Below are 18553 nucleotides of genomic sequence, written 5' to 3'. Positions count from 1 at the left end.
GGCTTTCACACATCACACACTTTCAAATCTAAATTCTTCTGGGGCTGCCAGAGCAAGCCTCTGAAGAAAGAGATTTGCACCAATATGCCAAAAGCAGAATCAAGCCCTGGATTTACTACTCTCTAGCTCAGAGCAGAAATGCTAAAGTGCCACTCCACCCCTCCTCCTCCTGGACGAATCTCTACCTCGGGGTACACGAAAAATGCCTTTCACAGCTCCCCATAATAACAACATTAATAATAATACTAATAATAATTCTTTTCGGGACTGAGCCGTGACGCCTCCCCCAGGCCGGCGTGCTGCAGTGGGCTCGGAGCGGTGCCGGCCACGGTGGCAGCGGGTGGCAGCGGGTGGCAGCTGTCCCTGCCTGCTCCTGCCCATCCTACGGGAGCAGGGCACAGCGAGCCTGGCAGCCTGCAGGTGTCTCCCGGCGGAGGAGGCTGCGGAGCCCCTCGGGAGGATGATGTGCGGTGGCCGAGCAGATGTTCACTCGCCTCTGGGGCTCCTCGGCAGGCAGAGCCGCTCCGCTGCCCTCAGCGCGCTGAAGCTCCGCGGCTGCGAGGGATCGGCCCCGCTGCCGCGCCGGCAGCTGCTCCTCTAACCAACAAAGGCAGGGTTTCAAGTCAAGGGGAAGAATGGGAGTCTGGCTGCAGAGCTTCCTTCACCGCTTCAGCAGCAGATTGGAAGAAGCTGAGAGTTTTGATGCCTGGACAACTGGATTCTGAATCGTGAGAGGCTTTGAAACCCACCCCCCCCTCCCAAATAAAACAAACCCCTTTGACTTCTTCTCTCAGCAGGAGGGGGAGGGAGGGCGGATTTACCATGAAGACAAATCGAAGATGCAGAGCCCTGCTAGCAGTGAGTCTGAATCTGATGGCTCTCCTCTTCTCTACAACAGCTTTTATCACGACCCACTGGTGTGAGGGCACACAGAGGGTCCCCAAGCCGAGCTGTGGGAAAGAGAAGAAGACAAACTGCCTCAACTACGGCGGGAATGAGACTGCAAATGAGACGAACCAGAATGTGGTTCATTACAGCTGGGAGACGGGAGATGACCGCTTCCTTTTCAGGTATTTCCACACTGGGATCTGGTACTCCTGTGAGGAAAATATCAATGCTGCTGGTAAGTATAAAACAACTTCCTCCCAGCCTGTGTTGCTTTGTGTTCGCCTCGGCACGATAAGCGACGGGCAAGCCGTACCTTAGAGCAGAGAGAGGCAGGGGTTTAACAGTTCTTTGTTGAAAAGCAACCTGTTTCCTGCGGGAGCGGGGATTTGCTTGTTTACCTGCCGTCTGCTGCAGGCTCTGAGCTCTCCAGCCGAGCCCGGAGCAGCAGCGTGTGCCGCCGGGCGGGCACTGCAGCCCCGGGCGGGCAGCGCTCCCGCAGCGCTCCCGGCGCGCACGGCGGAGCGGCCGCGCTGCTCCGGCAGCCTCCGACACACATCCCGCAGCAATCACCCCCAGGACAGCGGGCTGAGGGACAGGGAGAGCTCAAAGGTCGCGGGTTTTACCGGCTTTTGCCTCTTTTCTGCTCTCTCTGAAGTGAATGACCGCCCGCGAGCTCTCCCTGGGGTGTATGGTTATTGAGCAGAGAAATGCAGTTAAAGGGCTCAACTGGGCACGAGAAAGCTCATTTCTGTTCGCTGCTCAGCCATTCACTTGCTGGGAAGCACTCAAAAAGACATCTCTCCAGCTTATCAGTGCGTTCATTTCCTTTGCTGTAGCCTGGCACTTCCCAAGGAATAAAACACTGGAGGGCGGATGGCAGGCAGCTGCCCTGGGACAGATTTGAGTCTCAGCAGATGCAAACTGACAGCCCCTACTCCCAGAGCTGTCTGCTAGAGCTAGCATCCACACTCTGCTCTTGAAAGAGCGCTTTTCTAGATTATGTGACTGAAAAATAAAGTTTACAGATGTGACTCAGTAGGAGATGATGGGTTCTGGGAACTTGTTCCTCACTGGCTGTTCCCATCCCATCCCATCCTGCCACTGCCCTAGGAGCAGATCAGGGAGTTGGTCCTTCACTGCTGGGAGAGAGGAACAGTTGACCATGGATGTGTTATGGCTCTGAGAACACAGCCCCTCTGGTAATGGGAAGTTTAGGGTAGAATTCTGGTAAAATTGACAGAATTCTCTGTGAGGATGTACTATTAAATGGGGCAATCCTGGGGAAGTGCTCACAGCCTGTTTCATCCCAAGGGGTTGTGTATTCTCCCTGGTGTTTTTGAGGAGAGTACCTGCAGAATTAGTTGTTTATTAAAACTCAATTTAATGTTAAAAAAGGAAAGTTCATGAACTCCAGCCTTGGGACTGCAACAGCTCCAGGCTGGAATGAGAGCACCAAAGCAACACTCTTGATGTTAGAAAGAAAAACACAGAAAAAAAGCTGATTTGTCTTACTGATTTGGGAATCAGCTTAGGCCACAGCAGCCTGAGTGAGCAGCCTAAGACTCAGTGGCTTTTTGAGCATCTTAGCTGGGGTTGGCATGATCAAGGATGCCCATATTTCTGGCAGATACTGAAATCTTTCCAAGTCCAGATTTATGTGTGAGATAAGTTGTAACTGTGTGACTCTAGCCCACTCAGAAAAGTGAGTTATCTGTGGGAGAAGAGAAACACAGAGATCTATTCTGTACTGGGTAAACAAAGCTGTGCTGTAGTGGGTGATTTCAGGAGAGAGCTGGAAGCCAGCTTTAAAAAGTTATGGTGAAAGCAGGAGAGAAGGGACTGCTTCTCCTTCCCCACACCCCCACAGCAGCTCAGTGTTTCCTCTTATCTGAAACTCTTCAGTTATCAGACTAGGAGTGACCAACCTTTGGAAATAACCCAGGCAAGTACAGGGATATACTGGCTTAGACAGACAGCTGCCTCTTTCAGATTTACCATATCTCCTCCTGGGAAGGACAGGAACAACGTAATGGACACGGGTCTAAATTTGTTCCTAATAGTGCCAACGTAAAATACCCGACAGCTCTTCACTCAGACTGATGGGTTTGGAATGCCAGACTGTCAGAGTGTTGTCATGGCCTCTTGCAGCCTGACTGATGATCATTTATCTGAGTTGCAGGGCCTCGAGGCACCAGCCCCAAGCCAGCAGCACAGGGCTGTGCTTACACAGACAGCCCCATTCCACCTCCTTGTGAGGAATCCACCCCATCCTCAGCACACCTGCTGAGCCCAGCCCTGCAGGCATCAGAAGTCACAGGGTCATGGGTGTGTGTTTAAATTGTAATTAATTGCATTAATACTGTTAAATAGTGGTGTATTCAATTAGTCAAAGTCCCCAGCTCAGATGCACGGTACACTGTCAATAGCATCTTCCTTAAAGCTCTAGCAGCAGCACTCTGAAGTGACTGCAGCAGCAGCCTTGCTCCAGGCAAGGTCCCTTCCCCAGTCACTGCCAGCCTCACACTTTGTCAGCAGAACATATGGCCAGAGCCATGGTCAGCACCATTCCCACAGCTCCCATCCCATCCCATCCCAATTCCTCCCTGACTCACTGATGTCTGAATTTAGGCAAAGTGAGAGGAGACCTCATCACAGTCTGTAACTGCCTCATGAGGGGAAGAGGAGGGTCAGGCACTGGTCTCTTCTGTGACAGTATCCAAGGGAATGGCCTCAAGTTGTGTCAGGGCAGGTTTAGGTTGGATATTGGGAAAAGGTTCTTGCCCCAGAGGGTGTTTGGGCACTGGAAGAGGCTGCCCAGGGTACTGGTCCAGGCACCAAGCCTGCCAGAGCTCCAGGAGTGTCTGCACAGCACCCTCAGGCACAGGGTGGGATTGTTGGGGTGTCTGTGCAGGGCCAGGAGCTGGATTTGATGATCCCTGTGGGTCCCTTCCCTCTGTGATTCTGTGCTGGAACCCACCAGGCACAGGTGAATACCAGGAACTCTCTGTGTGCTCTGTGTGATTGCGGCGCTGCCAAAACTCTCCAGAGCCTCCAAACTTCCACAGCTATGAGCCACATTCTTCCTCCAGCCACCAGGCTTTTGATTTCTCTCTCCTCCAGTCACACTGTCAAAACTTTCTGCTCCCTGCACTGGTGCAGGTGCAACACAGCAGCTCCTGTAGTGCCAACAAGAGCAGCTCCCAGCAGGCTGATGCTGCAGGGAACAGCATTCCAGGGCTCCCAGTTGGCTGGAGGGGCTGGGACTCAGTCACACCTTAAAATGACATTTAGGCAGCAAGCAAACACATTTTTGAGTGTCTTCTCCTTGCCCCTGTTTATCTGCAATGTGCATTTAGATTCCAGAGGCTGAGGTGCAAGCAGCATGGCATCCACTTTGTGCAGAGCCCAGTGGAGCGTGCCTGCCTCTTGGTGCCAGTTTCTGCTTTCCACTGACAGCTCTAACAGAGATTGAATGCTGTGATTATTTCTGAAATAATTTGTGAATCTAGAGTTTATTTTTATCCAGCATGTCTAGCACAGCTCAAGAATTCAAAAAGCATTTAGTACCTGAGAAATGTAATTGTGAATCCCCTCTGGGAAAAGAGGGACTGGAGTATTTCTATTTCATTGATGGGGGAGTCCCATAATTAATTATTTAGCACAATTTCTGACTCAAGAGTGTGCTGAATCCCAGTCTAGCAGAAAGAGGTTCTCCCTTTCAGAGTGGGTACAGTACTTTGGATGCCACACAGGTGGAGGTGCCTTCTGTAGGAGCAACACACCCAACCTCAGATGGGGCCGAGGATAAATTCCTGCAGACTGAGCTGCCCATGAGCCCTGGTCTGCCCTCTCAGGCTGCTCTGGGGCCTCCTCCTGGGCTGTGAACTCCTTGGCCAGGGCCAGATGCCTCAGAGCCAAGCTCACCAGCATTTAATTTCTTTTTTAATGTGACTTTGGGCGCGTATCTTGTTGCACACACACAGTCTGTGCTTGGGCACTCACAAGGCACCACAACAGTGCTGCACTGACAACAGCAGTGGTGAACCTCCTGTGGATTCCATGAATCAAGAACACACACATGCCATGAAAAAATTAACACATTAAGAAGGCAAGGTGGCATATCAAATTCTAAAGGGGAGCTTGAGAGTAGGAAGTAGCTTGAGTTGCTGGGAAGCAATGAGAAGTCAACCAGTTTTGCTCAATTGTGTGTTTGCTTTGATGTTAATAGAAAAACCCATGAACTCAGACCTTGCTTTAGTTGCCAGTGAACAGACAAGCTCAGTATTAACATCCACAGCCAGAGGGAAGAGCAGCTGCCCAGCTGCCTTTTAACAGTACCCATTAAATAAACAAGGATGCTCACCATGCTCCTCAGAAATCAGGAGAGCAGGAATGGGTATGCATGGCTTGTTTTGTGGGTTTGGATTGAATTTTTTGGAGGGCAAGGGGCCTGTAGCCCTTTGTGTGCTCTGTGCCACCTATTACTCCTGAAGGAGGAAACGGGAGAGCGGAATTTAGATTGGATGTAAATATCAAAATGTGTCAGAGGTGTGGGCTCTGAATGTGCCTTGAGGAGAAGCCAGAGAGGGAGAGGGGTTTCTCCTGCAGAAATGAGCAAATCAGTGCCATAAACACCATAAGTTGCCCCATCCCTTCCCAGCTGCAGAGTGGGGTTTCTCCTGCAGAAATGAGTAAACACCAGAAGTTGCCCCAGCGTTTCCCAGCTGCAGAGTGATTCTGCAACACCTCTGTCCCCCGCCCCTGTGATAACCATACATCACAGTGATTCACCACAGGTGGCTGCCCAGAGAGGGGCTGGGCAGAAGTACCTTGTGAGTACATAATTAAAAGCAAGAGGACTTGGGAATTCTTGCTGGATTATGAGAAATACAATATAATTGGCATGACTGAAACCTGGCAGGTTTATTCACATGACTGGAATGTAAAAATTGCTGGTTATAAATTGTTAGGAAGGAAAGAGTGGTAAAAGGAATGGAGGAGGTAGAGCTCTGTATTAAAGATAAAATTTTCAGTGCTAGAGGAACTGAACCCAGGGGGCTGGGATAATCTCCATCTGAGGATGTTGAAATAATTGGTACATGAAAATGCAGGTTTAGAAGACTCTGTACATCACTATTTTAAAGAAAAGTGGAAAAAAATTGCACAGGCCACTTGACCCAAGGATTTCAGGACAGTTTTCTGAGAAAGCGCTCATTTCATGGCAACAAATAGGTTTTATCAAAGGTATGGGTTTATTAAAGGTAAATCATTTACCAAGATGAATCACTTCTCAGACAAAGCTAATGGATTAGACCCAGTCTCTGAGGATTTGCAAAAAAAGATTTGGTGGAATGTCCCAGTGAAAATTCTTTCCAGAAGAGCTGCAGAGAGCGGGGAGGATGGTAAGAACAGAGGGAGAGACAGGCAGGCTCCACACTGGGGAGCCCTGAACAGCCTGAGCTCCAGGCTGGACAGAAGGCCCAGGGCACGGAGATGTCCCATTGGTGGCGATCAAGTGACAATGACAGAGCTCAGACAGCACACACCATTGCCTGCTTCCATGATTCCAGAACAAAAAGGCATAACAGACAAAAATAAGTACTCCTTCCTGCAGAGCTCCCTGCCAGGGAATGTTGAGAAGGCCAAAACTGAGAATTGCATGGTTCCAGAGAGCAAACCTCCATTCCTGTCACTGACAGGATGATTTTAGAGCAATCCCCAAAGTGCTGCTGCAGTTCTGGTGTGACAAGGGGAGTGCAGGAGCAGAATCACCCTGTGCCCACCCCTTTGTCCTTCCCTAAATATCTGTCACTGAAGACAACACGAAGACAGTGGACCAGGGAGACCTTTTGCATCAGCCTGTGTTGCAGATTCACTTTATTGATTATCATTGGGATAAATAGATTGTAAACTGACTAAAGAACAGTCTTACAAGGAGACTGTGGCAAGTAATACAAAAGGGAGAATTATCCCAATGGAGACCAGATGTTTCTAGTTGTCCTCAAATTTGCTTTTGGGACTGATTCTGTTATTGCTGGGATTAGCAATCAAGGAAAAAAAGAGCTGAGGATACAATTTGTGTTATCTAAAGAAATAAGGTGAGATGAATCGTGCAGCCAGCCCGTGGCCATCAGCAAATGTAGGTGTCTGTGCCCAGACTGATCAACATCCTCATTACAGAGGAGCACTCCTTGGGAGGTTACACTGCTCCTCCTGTGGGATCAACTGAGCCCTGGGATTATGTGTTTGCCTCATTGACCAAAAGAGAATCTGTCTAAGACCTTGCAATTCCCAACACAGAAGTTTTAATTTGAAGAGAATAATCCTGCTTTGAATGCGCCTCTTACGTACATGCCACACAAAATCTGGGAATATTGGCATTACAGAGGAGAGATTTTTTTGCATAACTGAAAATGTGGGGTGGCCTGATAGAGTTGTAAGAGCAGCATTACATTTTAAAGAAGGTTAAAAGCACCAGATGCCAAGGCCTAAAGCTCTGTGAGGTCACAGGTAGGTGCCAATGGCAGGGGGAAGATAAGAACCAAGTTGGGGGGCAGGATTTGTCTGTGGGGGGGCTGGGAGCTGCCAAGTGCTGTGCCATAAAAAAGAGATTTTTCTAGGGAAAAATTAGCACCACAGGCAACACCAGTGGGCTTTGTAAACACCATGATACATGGGTATGGTAAGAAAAAGGGGAAGGTGAAATAGGTGCAGTGGGATTTCCAAGATAGTCAAGGAAAAGAGAATCTCCTTCAAGAAAAGAAAGCTGGTGCTCTGTAGTGTACCAGACTGAAGAGATAGAGAGGATGTAGAGATACCTTACACATGTGTGGACAAAGAAAATAAAATTACTTAAATAATTCATAATTGAGGGGGAAAAGTGACAATCCAAGGACAGGTTCCCACAGAGTGTGACTGGACCTCACCTCCACAGAGGGCAGTGTGAGCAAAGGAAACCCATGGGCTGACATGGAGCCTTCCAAAGTGCCAGGAAGAGCTGCAGGAGACAAGAGGAGCGTTTCTGGCATGAGGAAGCTTGGAGCAAGTCCTGCATAGCTGATGTGTTGGTGTTTTAGGAGGTCTGGGAGGAGCATTCTTGCCTCCCTGGCTCACAGGGTGCCTGCTCTGTGACATCCCTGCCCCGGGGGGGCTGCTGGGCACCAGTGGGAGCCAAGGAAAAAATAGCTGCTGACTGGGTGCCCATCACGTTTTCTGGAGGTTTTAATGCCTTGTCTCATCTAAAGCAGCAGAAACTGGCTCCAGGTGGAGGCAGTGTGTGAGGAGGCTGCTCTGCCGCTGCTGACATTATTACAGCTGCTCAGGATCTAATTGGTATGGCTGCTCATGCACTGAACATTAAACTGATGATCTAATTTGGGATCAGAAGGGAAATCTCCCTCAGGCTAGATATCAGGGAGAGTAACAAATTTTTGCCTTCCTTTACAGCATGGGAAGGATCCATTGCAGAAAAGCACTTGTGAACTCCTCCTAACAAATCCCTGGTATTTTGCTTTCAGGATGAGATAGGTCTGGCCATAGGAATTTACAGATTTATTCGTGTTCCTCACAAGAACTCTTGCTCCCTTCCTTCCTGTGGTACATGATAGCTGTGATTTCTGTGCTGGTGATTGCTTTATTGCAGACATTCAGGTTTTTATAGCATGTTGGGGATATTTTGTGTCTGCGGTGCTCTGGGAGTTTTGGATTTTAGGTCCTCCTGATCCTGCTGGGCAGACTAGCTGTGTGAACATCTATCATCCATAAAACATGGACATAAAGTCCCTGCAGGCTGAGCCTCATAACAGAGCAAAGTAAGGGTCCAGGCAGCTAACCACTCCTTATTAGATTTGTTACTGTTCCTCATGAGTGTTTGGATGTGTCTGTTCTCAGCCATTTAACCCAGCAGCCTTAAAGGAAACATCTGAGGAGTTCTGGTGGCTCCTCATAAATGGGATAAACTTCAAAGTGCTGGAAGATTAACACACAGGTCCCAGATTTCAAAGGGAACCGAGATGCCTTACCCCAGTGTCAGTGCAAAATATGAACAGATGCTTTCAGGGCTGAGGAAATGCATAAGGGATGGAAGATCAATGACTGTGGTATCCACGTGGGTTTTAAATTACACCAGACTCAATCCTGATGTTAAAACTTTACTTATGTGGGGTTAGGAGAACTGGCTGATTGGCAGATCTCACAGTTTGTTGTGGTTTAACAGCTGATAATTAAGTGCTGCTCAGCCCCTCACTCACTCCTGCCTCAGAGGGCTGGGGAGGAGAGACAGAGAAAGGCAACACCCATGGGTTGAGATAAGAACAGCTTAATAAATAAAATACAACAACAAGAATTAATAAAAATAGATAAAAGGGGAGAAGAGAGGACTAAAACTACCCCAAAAGTGTTGCACAGTGCAGCTGCTTACTGCTGCCTAGCCCAGCCCAGCCCAAAGCAGTGACTGGCAGCTCCCAGCAAACTCTCCCAAATTTACACACTGAGCATCACAGTCTAAGGTCTGGAATATCCCCCTGGCCAGCTCGGGTAAGCTGTCCTGGCCATGCCCCCTCCTGCTTTTTGTGCACCTCCTCTGGCAGAGCATGAGGCACTGCAAGGCCCTTGATCTGGGCAAGGCCTGCTCAGCAGCACCCAAAGCACCCCTGTGCTTTATCAGCACTGGTCTCTGTTCCTAAACCCAGCACTCAGCCCTGTACCTGCTGCAGGAACCAAATTGACTCTGTCCCTGCTGAAACCAGCATAGCGGGGAATAGGGCTGCTGAAACCAGGACCCTCTGTTAGTCACAAGCTGGTGTGACATCAGTGTTCTTATTGCTAAACCAAAAGGCAGCACCAGCCTTTGCTGATCTAGCTTAGGAAGGAATACAAAAGTCAGTGAGCAATAAGAAGCAGATGTAATTACTGTGGAATGACATGGCTTGTAGAATAGTCACAGGCAAACAAAACCCACTTGCCTGTGTTCCACCTTCCATTTGGCTACAAAAGGGACTCAAACCATGCTCACAATGTGGAAGGAGGTAGAGACATTTCACCATGCTTAGACTCACTAGGTTTGGAGAGACCAAAAAACTTCATCATTCAGCATGATTTCACTGTGCATCACCCAGGCAGACAAAAAACACTAATGAGAAATTTGTTCCAAATTTATTGGGTACATGCTTGGGAATAAGGTTCACAAGAGGAAATGCAAGCACAACTTTTTTCCACTCGATTTCAAAAACTGGATATTCATTTCCATTGTGCTGCAGTTCACTTCCTGTAAAGTCATGGAGAAAAGGTTAAAGTTACCTGTTTCCATACCCCAAGCCAGGGGTTTCTGCCTGGAAAAACAGGAAATCTCAACCCAAAGAGCAGCCAGGGCAGGTACAGGAGGATGGGAGAAGAAAAGACTTCATACAGTGAGGGACATACAGCAGCTACATCTCTGTGAAGAGCATTGAGGATTGTCTTTCCCTGCTTTCTGGGTGTCTCGGGGATCCTGGATTGCCAATATCTAGTTTATTTTTATTTTTATATTTACATTGGCTCAGGGTCAGCACAGTGTGTCACCCCTGGGATGAGCAGGTAAAACCCTCCCCTACCCATTGTACAGCTTCAAATGCTTAAATCAACTCAGAGCTCCTTGATTTAATGAAGTCAGCTCTAATTTGACACCAAAATCATTGAAAACCTCTCTCAGCACTGCTGTTCCCCCGATTTTCACAATCACTTGGAAACCCAACCTCCTTCCCAGCTCTCCAAATGATGGATGTGTGTACACATCCTCCAGGTCTTACCAAGATAATCAGCTGAATCTTGTGACTTGGCTGGCTTTCAATTAGACATGATTTGAGAGCAGCCCGTGGAGATGTTTGCTTTGAGATGCTGGGGAAGATTTTTCACATCAGGGAGAGTTGCAGCCTGGAACAAGCAGTTGCCATGGCATAGTCCCAGGCAGCAGCACCAGCACTCCCAGCTCTGCCCACACTCCCTGCCCTGCACAGCCCTTCCCTGCTCCAACCCCCCAGGAGGGAACCCCACCGTGGGAACGGGACCTCTGGGGTAAAATTAGCAACATTCCTTTGGGAATGTGCAAACTGAGGAGAAGTGCAGGCCTGAAATGGAAAAGTGGGAAGCTTTGCATTTTCCCACTTGGAGACGTAGGAAGTTGGAAGGGGTTGGGTTTGCTGAAGAAGAACAGCAGCACAACATTCAGGTTTAAAAGCAGACCCAAAGGCAATACAGGCTGTGAGTAATCCCTGAGAAATTGGGCAAATTCTCAAGATATTTAGAGGTAGAAGAAATGTTGATGGGCAGCAGCAATGAGTGGCAGCTGTCAGAGGAAGAGAAAATAATTATCTGCATAGATCAAGACATATTTTTGTGCCATTCTGTGTGAGCTTGTTTATTTTCCAGGAGAAAATATCGCTCCAGCAAAATTAACAGGGTCAACTGGAAAAATGTTGATTTTACTGATCAACACTTAATTTTTCGTTAGGGCAAAAAAAAGTCAATTAAGTGCTCTGAGATGACTTTAAACAAAGTTTGAATATATCAGTTGGTAATTAGCCTGCTACAACTCAGTTTGAGTGAGCCTATTAACCTGTATTTTCCCTCATGTAGTGCTTTTTTTCACTGAAGTTGTGTTGGAGTCCTCAGCCTCGTCTAGGCTGAGATCCCTTGAGGGTTATATCTTTTTTTAGACAAACACAATGATTTTACTCTCAGTAGATGATGTGGGATCTCATCAGAATCACATGACTCCAGATATAATTGGAGAGATAAAGATGTGTTAGGGCCTAGTGGGAAAAAAGGGGACCTTGTCTGTCGTAGGCTGGGAGCCAGGGTGTTACTAAAAGGGAATGTTGTTTAAAAGAAATTTAATCATTTAAATTTCCATCATAACTGCACTCTTGAACTCGTAAAATTTTATGTAGAGTAAGTGGATACAGACAGCTTTTCTTTCTTTTTTTTTTTTTTTGTGAGATGAAAAGCAGAGTTATAACAGAGTTCAGCCAGAACTACCAAATTTCTTTTAAGTCAATTTATTTAACTTGAATATTTTCAAACCCTGTCATTGCAAGACATACAAAGTAGGATTTTTCAGGGTTGTTTTTATTTTGCTGCTGTCATTACTAATCAGGCATTTTGCCCTGGCTCAGAGAGGAAAGAACTCAGGAATGCAGGACCAATAAGCAGGACCCAGAACATCAAATTCTGCTCTTTGCTATGACAACAGCCGTGTTAGAAACAGAATATTGTCTTGAAGTGCTTTTTTGGTGTTTTGTCTGCCCTCTTCCTCGTTTCCAGTCTAAACCACCAGGCTCCTGGGCTGTGTGAGGTTCTGAGGACAGTAGCCAACAAACCTCACCTTTTAGGTGAAAGAAGAGTGTGGGTCTCCCAAAGGCTTAAAAGCAGAGGGCACACAGGGCTTGGATGCACATCTGTGTGCTGGAGTTCAGACCCAATTTTTCTGCACCTAGACCTGCCTTTCAGCTGCCCTATGCAGCTCTCTAATTCCTCAGGCCCAGGGAGGAATTCCAGGAATTCCAGGGAGGAAGCCCCAGCCAGGCATGTGTGATGTACCCACAAGGTGGGCAGGGCAGGGCAGGGCCCTGGAGCCAGCAAACCCTGGGACCCGATGGTTCTTTAGGACCTGTTTGTCTCGATTTTCTGGCAGGATTGAACTTGGGGGAACTCGGGTTTTCTTTAGGCGAGAGAGGAGCTGAACTCTGAGCTCTGCCTTGGTGTGAGGCTTTGCCTCCAGCAGAGTCCCAGCTGGCCCTGTGTGTGCGACAGTGACCCTTCAGGGGGGCAGGTGATGGAGCTCCTCCACTTTGCAGGGAAAGGGAGGTGTCTGGGGACTCACCCACCCGCCAAGGGTGACCTCTTCACCCTGTGCAGCCCTTGCCAGCAGTGCCCCCTCCCCTCCCTGCCCCAGCAGAGCTCTGCCCCGCGGGCCTGCCCTGCACAGCCTGCTGCTCCCCCTCACGCGGTCTGACACTGCTCACAGGAGCCAGTGTCCATCATGAGCACGGGCAGAGGCTTGGAAAGGTTGGGAGCTCAGGACTCGCCCCCAGCATGTTGTGAGCAAGGAGGAGGAGAAGGAGGATGGGCCTCCCCATACTCAGTCCCTTATCAATCCCTTATCAGTCTCTTATCAGTCCCTCCGGTGCTGGAAATGCCGCGGCCCAGGCCCGGCCCAGTGGGCCTCAGGTGTGAGCGGCCAGTGCTCTGCTGGGTGTTCAGTCCAGAGGAGGTTAAACAGCTCCAAAGAAAAGTGAAAAAAACCCACAGTCTAGGGAACTTCTTTGCCGCAGCTAGCTAAAACTAACTAAAAGCAAAGAGATCTCTGTCCTGCTGTCTGTCCATCCGCAGACAGCACAGTCCAGGAGCAGGAATGTGGAGGAGCGAGTGCAGTGTCTGAAAACAAATTGCATGCTGCTTCTCTCCCCCCTTCACTCTCTGGAACAAGTTTTAAAGATGCAAAACTTATTATTCAGTACAAACAAAACAGGATGATTTGGGATAAAAGTATCATATAGTCAACCCAGGACATTCCACCCCTTATCCCCATATCTTCAGCTTACTACTAAAACTAATATATATTCTAACTCTACAGACACATGCATCATACACCCAATATACAGCTGTACACAGACAATGGCAGTAACATTCAGCAAACAGTGATATTTACACATGGTTCTCACCCAACAATCAGATCTCCCTGAGGACACATCATGTTCTTCTATCTCTTTGCATTATCCACCATGTGCAACCTGGTCCCCGAGCAAAAACAACCCCACAAATGGGTTTCTCTGTACTGGAGGCAGAATTGATCCAAACTGTCTTCCCTAGCAAACCTCTGACATGTACCACTGGGACTTTGTCTCCATCTACTCTATGCAAGCAAGACATAGAGATCATCTCCTAATACTGCCACAATTTCCTTTGTGTCCCTGGCATGGATGGATCAAATCCACACCTTCCTCTGTTCCCTGAGACCACACAGCATCCCAAAGCTGAGCTTTCTTCAGCACACACTGGCCTGGAGCTGGAAAGCATTCCAGCCCTGCAGAGCTGAGGGAGGGTTCCCCAGCTGCATGGGATGGGGAAGTCCCACAGAGTTTGTCTGAGAGGATGCTGAGCATGATCCCAGGAATCTTAAAGAAGTCCCAGGGAATTCCTTTTCCTTCATCTGTTTGCTGCTGGGCCCTTCCCATCCAGGCTGGGCACACACACACACACACACACGTGTGCAAGCCTGACACTGATGTCTCTGACCACACAGACCCTCAGAGAGGGCTGTGCCTTTATCAGCACCCACAGAAACATCCCTCGAGTACCAAACTCGCTCCTCTTCCTCCTCTGCCTGTCCAGGTTTGCAGATCCTGCTGGAACACCTCCACCTTTCCCACTGCAGATTCATGGGGACATCCCACTGGTGGTCCCTCAGATATTTTCATGGGCTCTGCATCTGTTACCCACACAGCCTCAAGACTCTTTCCCACCCACCAGTTCCGTCTTTCCAGATGTGTCTCCTCCCGCTCTCTGGCTGCTCCAGTTTGAAGCTCCCCAGCAAGTTACAAACACACACAGACATGCACATATACAGAATTAGATTAATTAATTAGGATTAATTAGCCACAGATAAACTTTGGACTCTTGCTATCTTCCAGTCCTGCAGATCCCTGTGACATGTCCCCTCCTTGGAAAACCCAGCAGAGGCACAGCAGAGCCCCTGCAGGGTCAGTGTGATTAGGAGGAGTGTGTTTGCAGGGACTGGCACAAGTGATGTTTTTACCTCACCACCAGGAAGCCACAGGAGAAACTGGTGCCAAGTGCTTTGCCCATGGCTGCTCACGTGCTGGTCAGCCCTCTCTGCTCAGCCTCCAGCAGCTCCCTGTCACTGCTGAGCTCCAGAGAGCCCCATGTGCACTGCTCATGGCCACTGCTCCTGTGTGCCACTGCAGAGAATTCCAGCCAGGTCCCACCTCTTCTTTCTGCTCGAGTGAAGAGCAGGAGAGGTCACTCCTTGGCTTTCTTCCCTGTCAGGATCACAGCCACAAACAGGGGAAGGCAGGGCTTTCAGGGGATGAATCCCAGAGACTCTTCTTGTTGCTTCTCTGAACAGTCTTTTGTATATTCTCTAAAGACTCTCCAGGAGCCTGGTTAGGGGGAGAAGATGCATCTGGAAAAGGACAGCACAGCAGGATAAACTCTGCCAAGTCTAAAATTAAACTTAAGAGGGCTTAAGAGATCAGTTATACAAGATACCCAAAAATAACTTAGAATAAATCCTAAGAGGAACAGTGAAAGCACTGCTGACATCTTCAGTTCTCAGTGAGATGCATGTCTGCATGTGCAAGTGTGACTGTGCTTTATAAATACCACCAGTGGCTACCATTGAAAATGGAAGAGGGTTTTCCAGTGCTCCAGCAGCAGGAACAGCAAAGGGAAGAGTCAGGAACTGCTTGTGCAGTTCTACTTTGACCTTCAGCAGCAAGCCAGGCACAATCAGCCATTGACAGTGAGGTGACATCAGGCTCTTCTCTGTCTCCAGCCATTCTTTTTGCTATTGCTCCTAGAGGACTTTTTCTGGACACTCCAGCACTTTCTGTCCATGTTATTTAAACTGGAGGTCTCACCACAGGGAGAGATGGTGTTCTGGGCAAGCTGAATTTGAGGGAGGAAGAGGATGCTCATTCCTCCTAGCAGCCTGTGACCACCCTCTCCTCTGTCCTGCAGATAAACTCTGGTAACTCAGAGACTCTATCCCCTTGCAGGTGGTTGGAAGGCACCACCAGCTCTCAGAGCAGCCTGTGCAGTTTTTCCAGTAGCAAAGGCCATTCCCCTTTGCCTTTCTTGGGATAACATTCTGGAAAGACAGATATTTGTTAAAGGTTTCCAGTAATATGGCTTTGGATTCACTGTAACACAAGTGAGGGATGATCAGTGAGAGACAGCTTGAAGTCAGGTTCAAATAAAACTGTGATAAAAGTAATAACTTACATCTGACAAAAAAACCAGAGCCAAACTACATATCCATATGGCTAGAATGAAAAATCCTACTTAATCTGCTTATACCAACTCCAAATCTAGAGGTCACTCTCCCTATATTCCCTTGATTTTATGTCAATAAAATTCCTGAAAAACCTCATACCCTAAACTCAGAGGCTCTGGATGAGAATGTTTTCTGCTTACACCCTAGCTTCTTTCACAGTCCACTTATTTAAGTGGATTTCCTGGTCAGGAACCTAAAGTAAAGAACCTGGGGGAGCTGGGCTTGTTCATGTCCCTACAGACAGACAAAGGATGACTGCACTGATGCCAGAGCAGCTACAGAAGTTTGGGTTGGGTATCAGGAAACATTTCTCCAGAAGTGGACCAGAGAGGGAAGAAAGTCCATCTCAAGTCACTAAGGGATGGGTATTACCATCCTTGGAGCATTTCAGAATTTGGGTAGGAAAATGATGTCCTGTTCTGAATGGGAAATGTGCAGGGCTGGTAATTTCTGTGAACCAGCAGTTACCTTTCCATCTGTTTCCCCCAAAACTTACTGACACTACTTCTGTCCAGACAGAGCCTGCCCTGTATCTGGAAACAGAGAAGGTGCTTTGGCAAGCCAAGGCTCACTTCTTTTTCTTGGCTGTCCTCTGGACTCACAGAGTAGAAATCCTTCCCCTGGACATATCAAAATGTGCATATCAGTGTCAAGTGAACCTTTTCTTTTGTTGCTACTTAGACATAGACAATGGACTACATACACAGCACCTCTCAGTGTATTTAGCATGGATTTAAAACTGAAAAAAGTAATTAAAAAGGAGTAATAATAGCATCAAAAATTATTTCGATGCTATTATTACTCCTTTTTAATTCTTATGTCAACACAGCTGTCATTTGAATGATTACATTTATCTCAGTATTTCCAGCAAAGACACCAGAAAGGTGAACACTTTATATTGCTTTTTATGTATACTGAATTACAAATAAGAAAAAAATACACTGACTTCACCATCACTGTGGCATTTCACTGTTTATTCTTTTTAAATGGCTCACCTTTCCTAAATTAGTCTTTTGAACTTTGTAATTAAAAATGAGCAAAGCTAATTTAAAAAAAAAAAACAGCCTAGTCCTATAACTGCCTTTGCATCAATTACAGTCTTAAAGGGTAAAATGGACTTTATTTCATGACCTCTGGCAGATGTGCCAGCACTCCTTGGAGCACATCATATCAAAAGGAGCACATACTCTTGGTGGAGGGATGCAGCCAGGGCAGAGGAATTATTTGATCATCTTTGGTTACCTGAAGTAAAAAGAAAGGTCAAAGCAGCCACCCTAAGATACATTTCCTGTTCAGGAACTCCTCAAGAATTCCTGCAAGGGCAAAGGTTTAAACCCTAGGTTAGGGGTCCTAAACAGAGAGAATTTAATTTACAGAGGAGCACGGGGAGGGGGGGGGGGCACAGGCTGTGATGCTCAGAGCAAGGCATTTGCCTGCTTTTGAAACATTTTTTTAAAACATTTGTACACTTCCTTAGCTGCTTTGTGCTTCAGGTTTTGTCTCAGTCATGTGTGTCACATCCGTGTATGGAGAGCTCTGTGCCCATGGCAGTGCCCCAGCACTGGGAGCTTTGGTCACTCTGCGTGGGCACAGGCATTGTGTGGTGATGAGAAGGATGGCAAAAGTGTGGGTGAGAGGGGCCCATGCCCTGCCAGTGCCACCTGCTGAGCTGTTTGTCCCTGTGTCTCCCCAGACAGAGCCCAGCACTGCTTCTGCCCTTGGGAGAGCATCACTGGCCCAGCAGGGGCTCAGCCAGCAAGGAAGGATCCCCTGCACTGCCTGTAACCCACACTCCTGATCCAGGGGCTGCCACCCCAAGGGAAGTCCAGCCCTTGGGCACAAGGGGTGGAGGCACAGGGGAATGTCTGTTCCCAGTGTCCTGGAGAGACTGGGGTGGGAGTGAGGGCAGGAACGCCAGGCACAGAGAGGAGGCAGAGGGACACCAACCCACTTCCATCTCCTAAAACAATCCTTTTCTTTTAAAGGTGAAAAATGTCGAAGTTTTATTGACCTTGCCCCGGCTTCTGAAAAAGGTAAGAGCACACAGCCAAGGCTTTTTCCCTCCCATCTTACAGACTGCATCAGTGTTGTGTCTTGTGGGACCTGAGTGCCAGGGGAAGCAGGATCCCCCAGCGCACAGGGACCCACATGTCATCCACGTTACACACAGCCAGCTGAAACAAGGCTTTGTGACAGCTGTTTGCTCACTTTGTGCAGCTCTGTCATTTATTTGATCTTAACTCAGATGGCTTTCTTCAAGAAAATATTTATTTATGTTGTAAGACAGATATCACTGTCATATTTTCTGAAAAATCCCTTCGCCAGGATTTCTTCTCCTGGGAAGTTGAGAAGCCTTAGAGAAAAAACAATATTATCTCATTTGCTTCTCCCTGTTCTGCTGCTTTGGAATGTGGCTGGAGATTGTTTACCAACAGGTGAATGTTTGATTGGTTTCATGTGAATTGTTTTTACTTAATAACCAATCACCATCAGCTGTGTCAGACTCTGAGGAGTCAGTCACGAGTTTTTCATGATCATTCTTGTTACGCCTTTCTCTATTCTTTAGTATAGTAGTAGTATAGCTTTCTTTATTATAATATAATATCATAAAAT

General features: G+C 47.8%; 1 protein-coding gene across 2 annotated transcripts in view; it reads left to right on the top strand.

Moving 5' to 3' along the window:
- Positions 1-315: 315 nt before the first annotated feature.
- The window catches only part of GSG1L (GSG1 like), a 56578-nt gene continuing 38340 nt past the window's right edge, over positions 316-18553 (top strand). Inside the window, exons 1-2 of one of the 2 annotated variants that reach the window (XM_059861916.1) lie at positions 316-1123; positions 17926-17973. In XM_059861916.1, the coding sequence (XP_059717899.1) occupies positions 823-1123; positions 17926-17973 (349 nt within the window). In that variant the 5' untranslated portion in view covers positions 316-822. The remainder of the gene's footprint in view (positions 1124-17925; positions 17974-18553) is intronic. The other variant, XM_059861914.1, reaches the window with a different exon arrangement.

The sequence above is a fragment of the Haemorhous mexicanus genome, chromosome 17, assembly GCF_027477595.1.
Source record: "Haemorhous mexicanus isolate bHaeMex1 chromosome 17, bHaeMex1.pri, whole genome shotgun sequence".
In the NCBI taxonomy this organism is placed as follows: domain Eukaryota; kingdom Metazoa; phylum Chordata; class Aves; order Passeriformes; family Fringillidae; genus Haemorhous; species Haemorhous mexicanus.
The sequence above is the reverse complement of the archived record's forward strand: the minus strand, read 5'-3'. Positions and strand labels throughout refer to the sequence as shown.